General features: G+C 41.1%; 2 protein-coding genes and 1 long non-coding RNA gene across 10 annotated transcripts in view; 2 read left to right on the top strand and 1 right to left on the bottom strand.

The window, feature by feature from the left end:
• Positions 1–11432, top strand: part of LOC144052036 (rho guanine nucleotide exchange factor TIAM1-like) — a 54298-nt gene extending 42866 nt beyond the window's left edge. For 4 of the 6 annotated variants that reach the window (XM_077565785.1, XM_077565788.1, XM_077565786.1 and 1 more), the window contains exons 16-27: positions 1376–1558; positions 3177–3245; positions 4321–4446; positions 4527–4635; positions 5862–6041; positions 6120–6238; positions 6921–7029; positions 7111–7169; positions 7250–7355; positions 7688–7775; positions 8646–8818; positions 9881–11432. In XM_077565785.1, the coding sequence (XP_077421911.1) occupies positions 1376–1558; positions 3177–3245; positions 4321–4446; positions 4527–4635; positions 5862–6041; positions 6120–6238; positions 6921–7029; positions 7111–7169; positions 7250–7355; positions 7688–7775; positions 8646–8818; positions 9881–10296 (1737 nt within the window). In that variant the 3' untranslated portion in view covers positions 10297–11432. Of the gene's footprint in view, positions 1–371; positions 632–1375; positions 1559–3176; positions 3246–4320; positions 4447–4526; positions 4636–5861; positions 6042–6119; positions 6239–6920; positions 7030–7110; positions 7170–7249; positions 7356–7687; positions 7776–8645; positions 8819–9880 lie in introns of those variants that run through there. The other 2 variants (XM_077565789.1, XR_013294119.1) reach the window with 2 other exon arrangements.
• The window catches only part of LOC144052042 (uncharacterized), a 43039-nt gene that overhangs the window by 14030 nt on the left and 12177 nt on the right, over positions 1–16832 (bottom strand). For all 3 annotated transcript variants that reach the window (XR_013294124.1, XR_013294122.1, XR_013294123.1), the window contains exons 3-4: positions 13183–13279; positions 4301–4422 (exon numbers count right to left, since the gene is read on the bottom strand). This is a non-coding gene — a long non-coding RNA (uncharacterized LOC144052042). The remainder of the gene's footprint in view (positions 1–4300; positions 4423–13182; positions 13280–16832) is intronic.
• On the top strand, positions 14808–16738 carry LOC144052041 (claudin-4-like). The gene has a single exon (XM_077565794.1). The coding sequence runs from the start codon at positions 14909–14911 to the stop codon at positions 15587–15589; it is 681 nt and encodes a 226-aa protein (XP_077421920.1). The 5' UTR covers positions 14808–14908; the 3' UTR covers positions 15590–16738.

Below are 16832 nucleotides of genomic sequence, written 5' to 3'. Positions count from 1 at the left end.
GGTGGCGTTAAAGGAACTTTAAATCAACTCAAAATGAACGCACTAATTTTGACATCCCCATTAGAAACCTATGGCAGACTATAAAAACGTAATTTGAAACTATAATTATGGCTTGAAACGCTAACCATCGCTCCAACCCTTAATTTGAACCCTTGCTTGAACCCTCATCCCTTGTCTAAAACTCTTCATTCACATCAAATTTGATGAATTAGGTGCAGGAGTAGTTGCCCAAAAACTCCAGTACGAGTTTTTCCTGCACTTTCTCTCGCACCTCCGCCACCCCCCTCCCGCTCCTGAAACTCCGCATTTACATGCCGCCCCCCCCCACCCCCGCCGAGGAGCAGACTCCTTCCTTCCTCTCTCTTTCCCTCGCATTATCGCACTTGCCGGTCAGAAGCGCAGCAGTCGGAAAAAGAGTCGCGAGGAGGCGGGCGAGCGTCTCGCTTTTGTTTTCTCATCGCGACCGGAGACGAGATGGACTCGGGCGCCGCGGGGCTCATGTGCCAAGTCGGCCTCCATTAGAAGAAAAAAAAAAAAGTGGGGCGTCTGCGTGCAAGCGGCCATGTCGTCTCTCAAGTGGAGTCACCCCAGGAAGCGCTCGTGCGACTCACTCTTTGACATGCTTCATCTGGTGAGCTCCGACCGACCGACCGACCGACCGACCTCGTCTTCTTTTTGCTCTTTTTCGGCAACACGGGAGACGTTTCGTCCCATGTGTGTGTGTGTGTGTGTGTGTGTGTGCTGCACACTTAATGGGCTAGTGAGGGGGCAGGAGTTCTAAATAGGACTGAGGTGAAGCTACCTGAGGATACAGGATTAAACAACAACAACCTTAAAAACCCTCTCCCAGGCTCAAAACTCTCCTTTGAAACCCTAACTGGCGCATGAAAACCCGCATTTTCTACGCAATTCCACGCTTGAAACTCTTTAATATGAAAGCCATGCGAGCCATGAGCCCGTAATTGAGGGGTGACCAGTGGCCATAGGACCGCCCCCTCAAAACAATTTCCGTGAGGTTTAAACAAAGCTGCCGTGAAAAGTCAACAAAGTCACCCAACAAGCCGCGGCGTGACTTGTGGTCTGTCACCCGGTGATGGACGGGCTTGTCTATTTTTGCCCCCCAAATTGCAGTGTAATGCACATCAGGGCTGGTTTCCACGGCAACCCCCCCCCCCCCCCCGTATGTTATGTGGTGTATTTTGATGATGAGATGTGAGTCACTTGCGACGTGTTATGACACACTTAAAATAGACCTAATAGCTATTATTTTCATATATATATATATATATATATGAAAATCTCTGCTGGCTTCGGTTCAAGTTGAAGTTGACGTGTGGGCTGTTACACATTTTTTTCCTTTTTTCTACCGACTCAGAATACGGAGCAAGTGGCCGCCTTCTGCCGCAGCCTCCATGACATGAATCCCCCCGAATGCACGTCGTCGTCCTCGCCCAGCCCGGACTCGCCTTTCCCGCCGGCGCTCCGGCAGCTCTCGGACGCCGACAAGCTGCGCAAGGTCATCAGCGAGCTGGTGGAGACGGAGCGCACCTACGTCAAAGTCAGTATCCTAAAGTATATGTCTTGGTTTACAGATTTCTGTGGGCCTGAGTGGGTTGGGGGCGGGGGGATTCAGCTGAGCCCCCCCCCCCCCACCCCGTTGTTTGCCGGCTGAAGCGTTTTGTCTGTCCTGTCTAAGTGGGCTAGATTGAGTGGACACTTTGGTTGAATCTAATATTGCATGATCGATGTTGCCTCGGCAAAATGCGGTTACTCGTGTCACTGACTTCAACTGAGGTTTTAATTCTCATGAATATTTAAAATGGGGAAAAAAATGTAAACTTTGAAGTGATCATTGTTACAAAGGTTGATCAAAGGGCATTTTTGTGAATTTTAAAGTTTGCCTGTTGGGATGTTTTAGTCATCCACTTTTGGACCTTTGAAACACTTTTTAATGTTTTTTTTTTTTAATCCTAATAATGTCGACACAAAGCAGAGAATTGTTGGTCCACCCTGTTACGCAATTGCCCTTGATGGGGTGTCAGGTGATTAAATTTTTTAATTTTAATTCATCGCATAACTACAATAGTTAACTCACAAATTTTATATCTGTTCTAAATGTACAATAAAATATTTTTTTCCAAGTTTTCATATTCTTGTTAAACATAAAGTGGGAAAAAAATGGCTGCATCTTTTAGCCATTGATACAATAATTTCATAATAATTTTTTAAAATTTAGTTAAAATGTACTGTTCTGTAAAAAAAAACAAGTGTGATATTGATTTATGTTGAGGTCATTTTTCTGCCACTAGATGGCATAATTGTATTTGTAAGACATTAGTGACAGCTGAGTGCATTTTTCTTTTCATATTAAGAGCTATCTAATCTTGTGAAATTCTGCACATCTTAAAATGTAACTTGACCCCAGTCTCCACAAATATATGCATCATTATTAAATGTTGACCCCCCTAGTATATTTACAACGTAAAACACACATTGTTGTTTTTTACAATATGGTATTGTAGTGTTTTTTTTTTTTTTTACATTAATATTATTGTATATTTACTGAAATAATTTACAAAATTAATTATCATTGTAAATATTAGGAAGTAAGTATGGCTGTATTTTTTGTTGCATAATATTTACAATATTTTTAATGACTGGGCCTCAGTTGTGTATTTATTTTAAATTTAATGATTTAATATTACAATTATTGTTATTAATTTATTTAATTTTTTACAATATTTACAAATATATTTTAGGCACTGGTGTGTACTATTTATTAAATTAAAATAATTAATATTACATGTACACTACAATATTTACAATGATTGGGTTCTTGCAGTTGTTATTGTAATATTTAATATTTTAGATTTATTTTATACATTTACATTTTTATGTTTATATATTTTTAATAATGGCAGTAATAATTGGGCCAATTCAGTGTATTTAATTATCAATACAATCAAATGTAACAAGTTTAATCACTGTAGTAGAAATTCATTATGTAAGACTCACCAGACACTTCATTAGGTACACTTATATGTCCATATGAGTGCGTTTGTGCACATCTAATTGCCTGTCAAAATGGAACCTTAATTTTGTGGCTTTTATAAGGGCTAAAAATGCCCTAATCAATCTATTAATCAGTAAGTTTAATAAAAACAAATGTCTTGCAGGACCTCAACTGCCTGATTGGGAGATATTTAAACCCACTGCAGAAAGAGACCTTCCTGACTCAAGACGAGGTATGCCGTTGCTGTGTGTGCGTGTATGCGAGCGCGTCCGTGGGCGCTGCTGCTGCCTTGAAGCGAGTAGAAGTGGCTTACATAATGTGCAGAATGGACGGCTTTGTGCCAGGACAAGAGGGCCCAACCATGAGAGAAGAGAGGAGGGAGGAGGATGGGATGTTTTTACACCTGCATGTGCTACTTGGACACTGTGAGCTGTTTCTCGCCACCATCTGCTGCACGGCTCTACTATCAGGCTGTTGTCAGGAGGATGTTCCCCAAAACGCTGCAACTATTTTGTGTTTTCATCATGAGAATTTAGTGGGGTTTTGTACAAAATGTCATCAGAATTGAGTGGAAAAGTGATATTTTTGCGGAGCTTATTGTTTCTATTTATATGAGCAGTGTTTTCATCTTGTGAATTTAGATGGATGGATGTACTTAATGTCAATAGAATTTGGTAGAAAGCTAACAATTTTTTTGTGGAGTTTTTTAAATTTAAAATCTAGCATGGATATTTGACGTCTCTAGCCGTCAATGGCAGTGAATGATTCAATTTAATGTATTCACATGTTGAAATATTACAGTAGTATATTTATCATGAGGGCAACCTGAACAAACACTTAGATGTGAAAGACCCTTTAGTCCTTGCGTGTATTGTGTGGTTCTCAAGGTCTTTTCGTGTTTTTTTAAATCCAATTTTTTTTTTAATGAAAATTTTTATGTATTAATTTTTGTTTTGCTTACTTTAGTATTTTATTGAATTTTTTTTTGTGTTGGTTTTACTAGATTTTATGTGCATCATAGTGTGCGGATTTCAATGTGCAGCACTTTGGAAACGCGTGTTAGTAAAATGTGCTATAGAAAGAAAGTGGATTGGATTGGATTAAGAAAGCCCCCCCCCCAAAAAAAAAAACACACACAAAGCATTTTGTAGTGTCTATAGATGCCACAAGATAGCGACAAAGCAGTTTTTATTTTATTAGACAAGGCTATGGCCTGACTTAATGAAGCTCCTCCCCTCAGTTTGATGGTTTGTATAATAATGAATATTGTTTGTAATTCCAACCTACCTTTCCTTTTGTTGTTCCAGCTGGATGTTCTCTTTGGAAATCTTCCCGAAATGGTGGAGTTCCAGGTGGAATTCCTCAAGACTCTGGAGGACGGAACTCGTCTGGTTCCTGATCTGGACAAGCTGGAGAGAGTGGACCAGTTTAAAGTAATAAGACAAATTATTATTTTTTTTTTTTAAAGCTAAAGTTTGAGCTGCCTGATATCTCCTTCATCCGCTGTTCACAGAAAATCCTTTTCTCCCTGGGGGGCTCGTTCCTCTACTACGCCGACCGCTTTAAGATCTACAGTGCGTTCTGCGCCAGCCACACCAAAGTCCCGAAGGTCCTCGTTAAGGGTGAGCGACTCCTCATTCCACCTTGTTGCTGGAAAGGAGAAGGTGCTCGTCGCCGCAGCCACCATTAATCTCCCGCGCGCGCTTGTCACCCTCGCGCTTGTTCATTTGACCTCTGCAGACTTGCCTGCCGGTTACGTTCTGCTGAAAGACTGACTGAGTTTAGAGTGGCTTAGGTCAAATGTGGCACCGTAACTGTAACGCCACATTTTAGCCAATCAGAAACCAAAAGACTCATTTCCAAAAAAGGCACAACGGAGTGAATTGACGTTACATGCCACATATAGATATATAGTGTCCAGAAATGCAAAGATAAATCGAAAGGATTTCCAACCTACAAAGTCTACCAAAGTGTGTTCGGACCAGAGGGTGGCAAATCCAAGTCCGGAAAGTAAAAACCCTGCCACACTTTGGCTTTAGCCGCAGGTGCTAGCTAGCAAGCTCCCTAGCTAGCTCCCCGGATGCTCATTTACCTGAAACTGTGGCAAGGTCTTTAGTCTTTCTGGACCTGGATTTTCCACCTCTGGTTCTGACCATTTTTGATTAAGGTTAAGTGTCATTGTAAGATGGTAGAAATGCTTCTACCATAATGCGATCGTGATATATGTAAACCGCTAGCTGTGGCTAGCTCTGGCTAAAAATACATCTGGTGGTGAAGATGTATTTTGAAAGCTCTCCAAATACCCTCCTTAAGGTCTCTATGCTGCTTTCCCAGCAGACCAAAATTTGAAATTGTTGTTAAAGTGTACAAAAATAAGTGATGAATAAACAATGTTGTTTTTGTTGTAACATGCTAGCGCTTGTAGCTAGCGGTCGGAGAACTAGCTAACTTTTGTTTAAAAAATAACCCGAGATTCTTCACCTCGAATTCCCAAATGATAAATGCACATAGCAACCAATAAAAGCCAAAAGTACAGAAGACGCAAGAATGTCCGTGTTTTGGGATTGAGCCATCCTACCTCAGAGCATACGCGATGTTGCCGTGTAGTCGAGTCCAGTCTGGGCAGTAACATCGGCAAATGTTTGTAATCCAATCGATTCCACTAATCAAAGGTTTCAAGGAGTGTTGAGCTAAACCTTCCGCATACATCTTGGTAACATTCATCAATAACAAAGGAATAGAAACACGGTTGTGTCCGCTGGAAAGTTGACCCACCAGAAGGCGCCGACTCGCGATCCCGTGACATCAACGTATACTACCTATAATCCATTTGATGTGATCTTTGCAGCCAAAAGCGACCCCGACTTTAAGGCCTTCTTGGACGAGCGCAACCCCAAGCAGCAGCATTCGTCCACGCTGGAGTCGTACCTGATCAAGCCCATCCAGAGGGTCCTCAAGTACCCTCTGCTGCTCCGGGAGCTCTACTCGCTCACTGACCCGGACAGCGAGGAGCATTACCACTTGGATGGTGAGAACCACTGGGGGGGGGGGGGGGGGGGCGCCTTCCTGGTCCCGGTTGCAAACTAACCCGGGTTGTCGTCGGCAGTCGCCATGAAGGCCATGAACAAAGTGGCCAGCCACATTAATGAGATGCAGAAGATCCACGAGGAGTTTGGCGCCGTGTTTGACCAGCTCATCACCGAGCAGAGCGGCGAGAAGAAGGAGGTACGGTTAAAAAAAATAAAAAGGGAGGTACGGTTAAAAAAATAAAAAGGGAGGTACGGTTAATACATTAGATGAGGTTGTTGGGTGTTTTTTGATCCTTAATCATTCACGGCAGGACTGTATCTTAACCCTGGAGAACCCACAGGGTCAAATTTGGCCCCTATAAATTCTGCTACTCAAATAACAAAGACCCTTATTTTTTTAAATTTTTTTACAAATTTAACTTCAAAAGTCCAGAGTGCCACTTCTGACCCCTGCATGGGGCCATCTAGTGGATGAATATTGCACTTACATGAGCCAGAGTGGTGGTGACAAGATGGCTGGCAACAAACATGCTGTTTTGTTGAGCAGGAAATCAATCCAAACAAAACCATCTTCTCAGCAAACCATCAGATGGTAAAATTGTGTTTTTTTTGTTAATCTATTTCATATCATGTTGCAAAATGCCTAGGAGTATGTTTTATATATATATATATATTTTGATAAATTAGCAACTCTGAGCTAGTTTAAAAAAAAAAAGGGTTAAAATTGAAAAAACATATATTTTGGTGTTCAGTGAACTTATAGCAGTCATTTAATGTATAATTCATAATATTCCAAAGAAGAAAAGGGTTCTTGGGTTCTCCAGGGTTAAAGTTGATAAATGGGCAACAACGGGTGAATATTGGGTGTTCATTTGCAGGTTGCTGACTTGTCCATGGGCGACCTGCTGCTCCACACCAGCGTGTCCTGGATCAACCCACCTGCTTCCTTGGGAAAGTGGAAGAAAGAACCCCAGATGGCCACTTTTGGTATGACGCCTCGTTGACATTGTACAGTTTTCGGAAGATGCGTTCTACGGTAACAACATTTTTGGGCATCATATCTTTTAGTGTTCAAAACGGCAGTTGTGTTTGTGTGCAAGGACGGATCCAAACAGAAAAAGAAAATGGTGAGCGGCCGCACAACTTAAGGAAATGATTTCTCATATCCAAAATCGTAACTGTTATTGTTATTGTTATTGTTTTCTAGGGCAGCTCCCACAGAGGATCGACGTCTTCTGAAGAAAAAGACCCCTTCCGGTATCGGCACATGATTGCGACAGACGCCCTCCAAGTTAGACCGTTGGCTAATGCAGGTAAGCTCAGGTTCGGTTTCTATCAAAATTTAAGACTAAAAATGGTATGTCTCTAAATTTTGGCTAATCATCTCCACTGGAATAGAGTAAGGGGTTAATGATAGGTGGGGGTTCGGGTTTCAGTCTGGGGGTTTAGTACTTAGGAATTTGGACTACTGTTAGGGTCAAGGTTAGACGCTAAGGGTTACAGTTACATGTGAGGGTTAGCATTAGGGCTACAGTTTGTGGGTTTAGGTTCGATAGTTAAGGTTACAGTCGGTGGCTTCAGCAAGCAGGTTCGCTCTTTTCTTGCTCATCAACCAAATGACCCTGAACAGACGTTTCCTCTTCAGACGGCGAGGGCACGTCCGTGTGCGAGATCGTCCACACAAAGTCGGAGTCGGAAGGCCGGCCGGAGCGCTCCTTCCAACTGTGTTGTAGGTGAGGATCACACCTTTTTTTTTAAAAAAAATTAATTATTTTTTTAAACGACTACCTTTTGCGGAACTTTTCACAAGGACGTCACATGTGCTCCCGGGTAGCAGAAACTCAAGATTGCGCCACTTGTATATATATTATACATTATTATTATTATTATTATATATTACTTTATATTATATTATTAGTATGGGATTTTTTTAATGGGCTTTAGGTGAACTGATGACTACACACACACTCGCACGCATGCACGCACACACACACGCACATACTCACCCACATACAAAAAAAAAAATATATATATATATGTGTGTATATGTATATATATTTAAAAAAAATAATAATAAAAAAAACATTAAATTTTTTGAAATTTATTTGTTTTTTTAAAAAAAGGAGAGCAATGATGATGTCAAATCGAATGAACAATACTGAGCTCTCCTGGGAAAGAAAGAAAAAAACAAACAAAAAAAAACAAAACGATTGCGCCACTTGTAAACAAATTCTTACATGTCATTTGACCAAGGCAGATTGATTGAGAAAATAGCATAAATAGCTTGAATGATGATTTTTAGAAGTTGTTTCAATGTGTGACATGTCAGTCGAAAAGATGATTTTAGATTTTTGTCAGTACAGTACATTAAAAAAAACCTAAAGTTTTCATTTTTATTTTTTTGTATGTGTGTGTGCGTGCGTGCGTGCGAGTGTGTGTGTATTCATTAGTTCACCTAAAACCTAAACTAAAGTTTTCAGTTCAAATCAGTGGTAGGCAATTGCGTTTCGGCCACCCAGAAGTACCCCGGCACCGATCATCGACAAAAAGGGTTGAAAGGTCTACGGAGCAGATAATCTGATGATCTGGCGTCGCTCCCTCAGCTCGCCAGAGAGCCGGAAAGACTTCCTCAAGACGGTGCACTCCATCCTGCGAGAGAAGCACCGGCGGCAGTTACTGAAGACGGAGAGTCTGCCGCTCAGCCAGCAGTACGTGCCCTTCGGAGGGAAGCGCCTGTGCGCGCTCAAGGGCGCTCGGCCCGTCATAAACCGAGCAGGTAAGTCACCCGCCGCGGTCTTGCCGTCTGCGTCCGGATGATGCAATAACAAGAAATTCATCTACGGTGATAAAATGTTCTTTTGACTTGGAATTGGGTCGGACGTGTTCCACTACTTTTCATCTCGACACAATGGTGCGAGTGATGCAAGGTTCTCAAAATCAGCAACAAAGCTCAAGTTCGTTTGGTTCCAAGAGTTTTTCCTGTTCAATTGAGTTTTTTTGAGCATCTCCTAAAACTAGTAAAATGTCAAAAATAGTTGATAGATGAAAATCAATAACTAGCTGAACAAAATGTGCAGCTCATTCCAGATCCAGATTTTTTTTGTGGTGTGCTGAACATAAGAAAAAGCTTTTACCTTCTGAACTAAATCTCATTGGGTGAGGTTGTATTTTTTGGGGGTTTACTTATGACCTGAACATGAGGTCAAATTCAATCCAGTTCCCAGGGATGTGATTTGACCAAAGTGAAATTATCTGAAAATTTAGCCGCACCCAGCTAGGTCCGGAGCTCATGGGTTTTCCGTGTTTTTAAGTACTTTCAATGCACTCACATGACAAAGAAATAGACAAAACAACAGCATAAATTTTCAATGTATATTGAACTATCCCATATAAAATGGCAGTTTTAGTCAACTCAAAATCAGTCACATTCAAAAACATTGGACTGCCTTTGCTTTTAAAAACTATCACTGAGAATATCATCATATCTAACTAATGTGATTACTAAGTTAACACATAAATAATGTTGAAGAGTTCAAATTTCATGAACAAATAATTGTATCATGACCAAATGAAAAGTAACTCATATTAGAGCATACCACAAATGTCTTTGTTATAGCAGAAGATGTTATCTGTCGGAGTCATGTGCATACACAATGAACTACTAAAAAAAAAAAAAAAAAAAAAAACTTTTTTTTTTGGGGGGGGGGGGGGGATAAAAAAAGCGGAATTCCGTGAATTAGCGGAAAAATCACATCCCTGAGTTCCAGAATTTTGGGGGAATCCAAGAGAAGGAGGTCCGCGCCCAAGTTCTCATTGGCTTCTCGTGTTGTTTCCGCAGCATCAGCACCAACCAGAACCCTCGGCCGGAGGAAGCTGGTGCGCAACCGTTTCACCATCGACACAGACATTGTCACCGACTGCGATCCCGAGCGGGACCCGGGTTTGCCTTCGGGGCCCGAGGACGAGCGGACCAAACCGGAACGAACGCGGACGCAGCCGGAGCGCGACCACCTTCTGTCGCCGTCGTCGGAAGCCGCCGACACGGACCGCTGGGTGGAAGAACAGTTCGACCTCAAAGAGTACGAAGACCCCGAGGAGGCGAAAGAGACGGACATCCTGAGCGACGAGGACGACGGGGTCCGCCTGGACGCCTCCGTGGCCGAGTTGTCCCTGCAAGGCGAGGGGCCGGCCAACCAAGCGGACCAGGATAACGTTTGGGTGCTGCGGGAGCATCCGGAAAGCTCGCCCGACTGAACGCGCGGCCTTGGATAGCTTTGGACGGGATGTCAGACACAAACTAATCATAGTACAATCATGGAATCGTAATCCCGCGCTTTGATGACTGGCGGTGTTTGCACACTAGGGCGGCGCTCTGCAGCCCGGCCTGCTCTTGCCAAATTACGCTCGTCACAGGAAGTTAGTGAAATCGGGCTTTTGGCTGAACTTTCAGGATGAACCGTCACTGTAAAAGTGATCTTAATTTGACCTCTAAACTTGTGAGTACTTTTTGCACTACTTGCTGTTCTCAAATGGATTTATTCCATTCATTTCTGTGCTTGGAAACGTACCGTCCAATCACGCCTCGAGCCGCTGTTGTGAATTTTGTCCTTCAGTTTGTTAGTGGAAAAACAGCAAGTTGTGAAAAAATTGGTCCAACTTGAGCTTTCAAAAGTTTAGAGGTCAAATGAAGTAGATTTGCATCTTGGGTTCATCCTGAAATTTCACCTCATTTTGATCCCTAACTTTTTGTGAATAGTGTATTCGTGTGACTCAGAATTTTATATTTGTTCTCACAGAAATGGAATAATAGCAAGTGGCGTCACATTCTACGTAGTTTAATGGACAGCGCCTGTTTTTAGAAAGTATTTTGTTTATATAAAGCTATTTTGTTTGACCGCTTTTAGCCTGCTTTGGATCCTTAAGTACATTTTTGTAACAATTTGTGTTAGTTTTAGTTGGTTTTAACTTAACATAATCCTGTTTTACTTGAATATTTCGTTTTATATTTTGGTTTACTGTGAAACTTTTTTTTTTTTTTGCTCTTCAGTATTGCCTTTCAAAGAAAACTTCCTTTCTCGTGCGCACTTGTCTCGAGAATTTGCACATGAGCTGTTTTGTTTTGTTTAAAAAAAAAAAGGTCTTCACTGGATTACAAAGTAAGTTTTTTTTTAAAATTATTTATTGATTTGTAAATGTTATCAAAATTGGTTAGCAAATGTAAAGGATGTTCCAAATGTGCTCGCGCAATCACAGGAGAGGGAAGATGTTCCGTTTTTGGTCAAAATGTGTTGAAATAATTGTGCTACCGGGACTGCATTTTTATTATTATTACTGTGCCTGTACATAGAAAATGTATTGATATCATAATTAAAAAAAACTGTTGTTTCCTACTTATGAGTCATATGAGTCAGTTCATTTTATTTTCTCAGTTTTAAAACTGATATATTGAATGAGCCATTGTAATTGAAAAACTTGTGAACTTGCTTTAAAAAAAAAAAACATTGTGATAAAAAAGTAAACAAAATTAAACTTAAATATTTAAACACAGATTACATCCGATAATGAAAACGTAACGTAACGTAACGTATTTTAAAAGTAGAATGGTTTGACAAGTGCATTTGTTGCCACATTTTCCAAGGCCGGTTTGTTAATGTGCTGGCACTGCGGGCATCAAGCAACTTGTTGAAAGCTGCATTAGTTGAGCGTAAAAGTGCTCACAAGTGATGCTTGAAGGCAACAAGAGGTTCAGCAACTGGCATTTGGGCCTCATTCATTCAGTCTGCACTTTGATGTACTCAGCAGGATGCCGATGGAAATTATACAAAAAGTTGGTTGACGGTTTATCTAATATATTGGGAAGGTCAAGGATGTTTTCTGTTACATACTTTGGTGAAAAACCACAGATTAATAATCAGTTTTGTTTTGATCTAGTTTATGCATACACTAATGTAAATTGACGCTGATTTTATGTCAACTGACTAGCTTTTTTTTCTTAATTTTTTTTTATAAATATGCGTAACTATACATGACAACATATGACAGTATAAAGAGAACACGGTGCGGGGTGTGGTGGGGTTCTTTCAACATATTCAGATGAAATTTGATTTGATTAAATTAAAGTTAAGTTTAATTCAGCTCCAGAATCACAGTGATTAGAACGTTTTATCTTTTATTTTCTCATAATGGGCAACTGTAGAGTGAAATACAAAATGTGTACAAAATCCTACTAAATGTAGGTGAGGGCTAAAATTGCACAGACGACAAAAAACATCTAAACTGGAGCCACATTTGACTCTTCACACCCCTCTAGTGGCACTTTCTCATCCCTGCACTCATTTCCTGTTTATATCCATGCTTGCTTTCAACTATTTCGATTCAACCTCATGTCGATGGAGGAGGGGAAAATATGAGATGTCATTATGATGCAACGCAATCTATTAGAAGTGACAAAAGTACTCACACTGTATCATGAACGTAGGAAGTACAAACTCTAAAATGTACAAAAAGTTCAAAAGTAGCTTCTTTTTTTTTTACAGTCTCGTGTACAGTACATATTCCATGTTGTTGTTTTGTTTTTTAACCGAGAGCTAGCTAGCGTTGGCTGAGTTTGCTACGCTATTAAAATGTGTTCTCAGCTTTGCTAACTGACGAACAAAAAATGCTAATAACTTCAAAAAATTAACCTTCTGGTTCTTTCAGATTCAACAGAACATTTTTGAACACCAGAAGATAGGCTAGTGGTTTTTAGGCTGACATAACACATTTATTATTTATTTATTTATTTATTTATCAGTCACTTTTGACTTTTTATTTTATTCAAATTTTTCTAACACCATGTCATCATCCATGGAGGTTGGGAGACAAAAAAAAAAAACTATGGCCCAATTGACGAAGGAGTTAAAGGGGGAAAGGAGTCTGTTTTCAAAAGAGGCAAGTAAAAAGTCATCAGCAAAATAATTGAGTACTGATACCGGAAAAATATACTTCTGCAACTGTAGTAATATATTTTAACTAAATTTTACCTTCCGACAATTCAAATTACAACAACAAGTGATGTCACCATGATTATGCGCCGCGCGCGCGCGCGCGCGCGCGTGTGTGTGTGTGTGTGTGTGTGTGTGTGTGTGTGTGCGTATTTACCAAGTATCGCTGAGCAAACCCGTCCGACCAGCTTTCGGGTTTCTGTTCCCGTTTAGCTGCCTTCTTTCGCTTTGCTTTTCTGCCTCTCAGTTGACTCCTGTTGGGAACAACACAATTCCACAATTCCATGTTCTTATCTGCACTCATAACAATCCGTGACACTTTTAAAACAAGGTGACGTGAAGGTTTCAGAGAAAATGCCCGATGAGCGATATGTGATGACGGCTTGTCTCTTTTTAAGGTTTTAACGACGAATGGGCCTCATTTAAATATGCTGCTTAACAATGTCCGCTCCTGCCGGTCTTTACTGAGACATAAAGTTGGGCCTACAATACAACTTGAACAATTTCAAGATGGCCTGCAGCAGATGACAAGCAAAACGACGACAATAGTGAACTCGGTGGTGGAAGTACTGAGTATAAGGTTACACACACATGTAGGCGTGTATTTGCAAGAATTGTTTTGGACCGTTCAAAAAAACAACAACCTGGTAGATTTACTTAATTTATATCAATCCAATGAAGTCAAAATGTCAATATTTTTGTTGAGGCAATTGGCTATGTAAATGCTAACTTGCGCAAGCTAACCATGCTAATTAGCCAGCACACAAATCTTTATCACTGAAGTAAACTAAAAAAAATAAAATTGCAATTTTTAAAAATGCTTTTACTTCTAATATCTACGTACATTAATAGAAAATTACTTTTGATGCGTACTTTTGTTGAACATTTTACAAGGTGACTTTAGCTTTGACCGGTTTCTGTTGTACTTTTACTCAAGTATTTCTTTCAAGTACTTGGACCACGACTTTAAAGATTGCTTCATTTTTTTTTAAGAAGAAAAAGAAGTACAGAAGAAAGAACTGTGGAAAAGGGAAAGACAAAGAAGGACAATCAGGTGGGAAACAAGAAAGTAATTCAAGAAAAAGGAAACGAGAAGGTAATCAAAGATAGAAAGCGTAAGAAGCGGGGACAGCACGATGGATATCATGTCTCACTCGCAGTTCGAAGGACGGGTTTGAAACTCTGGAGGCAAGAAAGAAGTTATTAAGGAAGAATAAAGCTGGACAAAAAGATATGGAAGAGGAAAAAGGAAGAAAGAAAATACGATGTGAAAAACAAGGAATGAGGAAACAGTTAATCATTCAGTGCCAGCCAATTCCAGATCCTCCTTTACTCTCTCACATAAAAAAAAAGAGTTTTTTAAAGTGGCAAGTTGGCGAGTTTTTCTCTCTGAATATTACCCCTCCATCAGAATTTTTCATTTTTAATACGTGGCCCTAATACGCCGCCGTATAACCGACCGAGAAATACTCCATTTGCAAAGAATCAGAATTTCCTCATATATTTCATGGTTCAGGCTTCATGGGTTAAAAACAATATTATTTTTTTTAGGAATAAAACCTCAGTCTCCTTTTTGATAAACACTGTCGACTATTTTAATGTTGGTGATGACAGTGCACAATTTTTTGTAACCTGTTGTAAGAAAGTTTGACAAGCACTGTTGTAATTAAAAATGAGGTTTCATTTTGTAATCTCTCTGCCGGTGGGGTTGGCACAACAACAGAAGAGGCAGGTGCTTTTTTTTTTTTTTTTTTTTTCATCTCAAGTAGCCGAAACCAGACGGATGACATTGTAAGCGTGTCGATATTATCCAGCAAAACGAAAGGCGCCACCCGAGCGAGGTTGGGCTCCATTCGACGACACACGCGAGCTGAGGCTGCACGATGAAGGCCAAGCTGGACATCCTGGCCATGGTCTTGGGCTTCCTGGGCCTGTTCGGCGCGGTGGCGGCCACGGCCATGCCCATGTGGCGCGTGTCGGCGTTCATCGGCGCCAACCTCATCGTGATGGAGGTGCTGTGGGAGGGCCTGTGGATGAACTGCTACAACCAGGCCGACATCAAGATGCAGTGCAAAGTTTACGACTCGCTGCTCATCCTCCCGCCCGAGCTGCAGGCCGCGCGGGGGCTGATGGTGGTCTCCATCGTGGTGGCGGTCCTGGCCTTGATCGTGGCCGGCTTCTCTATGCAGAGGAGCATCTGCTGCCAGGACAACGCCAGGGCCAAGAACATCACGGCCGCCTTCGCCGGGAGCCTGTTCCTGCTGGCCTTCCTGCTGACGTTGGTGCCCGTGTGCTGGGTGGCGTACTCCGTCATCCGCAACTTCTACAACCCGGTGGTGGTCGAGTCGCGCAAGCGGGAGCTGGGGGCGTCGCTCTTCATCGGATGGGCCACCTGCGCCCTCCTGCTGGCCGCCGGATGCGTCCTGCTGTTCAGCTGCGGCAAGCGGCGCTCCAAGGAGTACGTGCCCTACACGGGCTCCTACCTGCTGGCCGCCAGGGACGGCGGCAGCGTGCGCAGCAGCAGGGCGCCGTCCAGTTTTCACAAGTATCAGGAATACGTGTGATGGCGGACGGAAAAACGGCATTTTCTCGATCTGCTGTGCTGGGATGATGTCATTAGTCAGGTTTCCATCCAATTGTTTCGACTTTTTTACTGAAAATGCGCATGCCGTTTCCATCTGTTGTTCTTTTGCAAATATTGAGAGGGGACTCCGCCGCTGTAGGTGGCGCTAGACACCATAAATATGTGAACCACCAGTACTTTAATAGAAGAAGAAGAACACCAGCATGAGACTGAGTTTTCTTTTGTAATTCTTGATAAACCGTAGCGTTTCTTTGCTGTTTTCCATCTAAAATTGCGTAATATTTGCTTCTTTAATTCATTCCAAAAAGATTTCTGTTTCGTCATCCCTCCCAAACATACCTTACTTTATCGACCGACATTGCTTTGGGACTACAAACTTAATATCCGGTCAAAACGTGCGACGTGTATCCGGTCTTGCCAGCGTTTATTCGCAAAACCCGTTTCCATAGGCAAAATTCATATTTTCCTTTATTAATATGCTTTAAAATCCACCCCCTGTAAGCGGAAAAACATTTTTGCGAATTTTGGGCCCTTTTTCGAATTTCTAGCGTTTCCATTTCGTATTTCTTGAAAATCCGAATAAAAATAGGTGGATGGAAACCCTAATCTATGTGAATCCTGCACAAGGCCTAAAACAGTGCTGCCTTGAGATAAGAGCTTTTTGAGATGTTTTTATTTATTTTTTGCTTTAACTTGCGAGGAAAATTTTGAAAAGAGAGCGCTGTATTGTTGCAGTGAACTCAACTCAACTCACAACAACAACAAAGAGCAGTTAAAAACAATGTCCATTGATTTAAAACAGGAAAAAAAAGTGGTAACCAACAACAAATTGCAATTCTTTACATTCTGTTTAATTATGTTGTGACTGTATAAAAAGCAAAGTACAATATCATTTATTTTATTAATTGCATTTCCATTCATTTCATTGAAAAAGATGATTTGAGATGTGTTTTAAGTTATGAGCCTGGTCACACATTTTACTCTTATCTCAAGGCATGACTATACTTTGGATGTGTTCATTATTCTGATGGAAGAAAACAACTAAAATGTCCTTTGTATATGGAATTATATTTGCACTAATGTAAATATGTGTTGTAAAGTGAAATAAAATTTCTATTTGATGAATCAATTTTCTTGTTGTTTGTTTTTTTAATGCCACCAAGCCCGCCCTAAAAAACAAAAAAACAAAAACATGGGCGGACTGTATTGTACACTGACAGAGT

This window comes from Vanacampus margaritifer, chromosome 5, assembly GCF_051991255.1.
Source record: "Vanacampus margaritifer isolate UIUO_Vmar chromosome 5, RoL_Vmar_1.0, whole genome shotgun sequence".
Lineage (NCBI taxonomy): Eukaryota > Metazoa > Chordata > Actinopteri > Syngnathiformes > Syngnathidae > Vanacampus > Vanacampus margaritifer.
The sequence above is the reverse complement of the archived record's forward strand: the minus strand, read 5'-3'. Positions and strand labels throughout refer to the sequence as shown.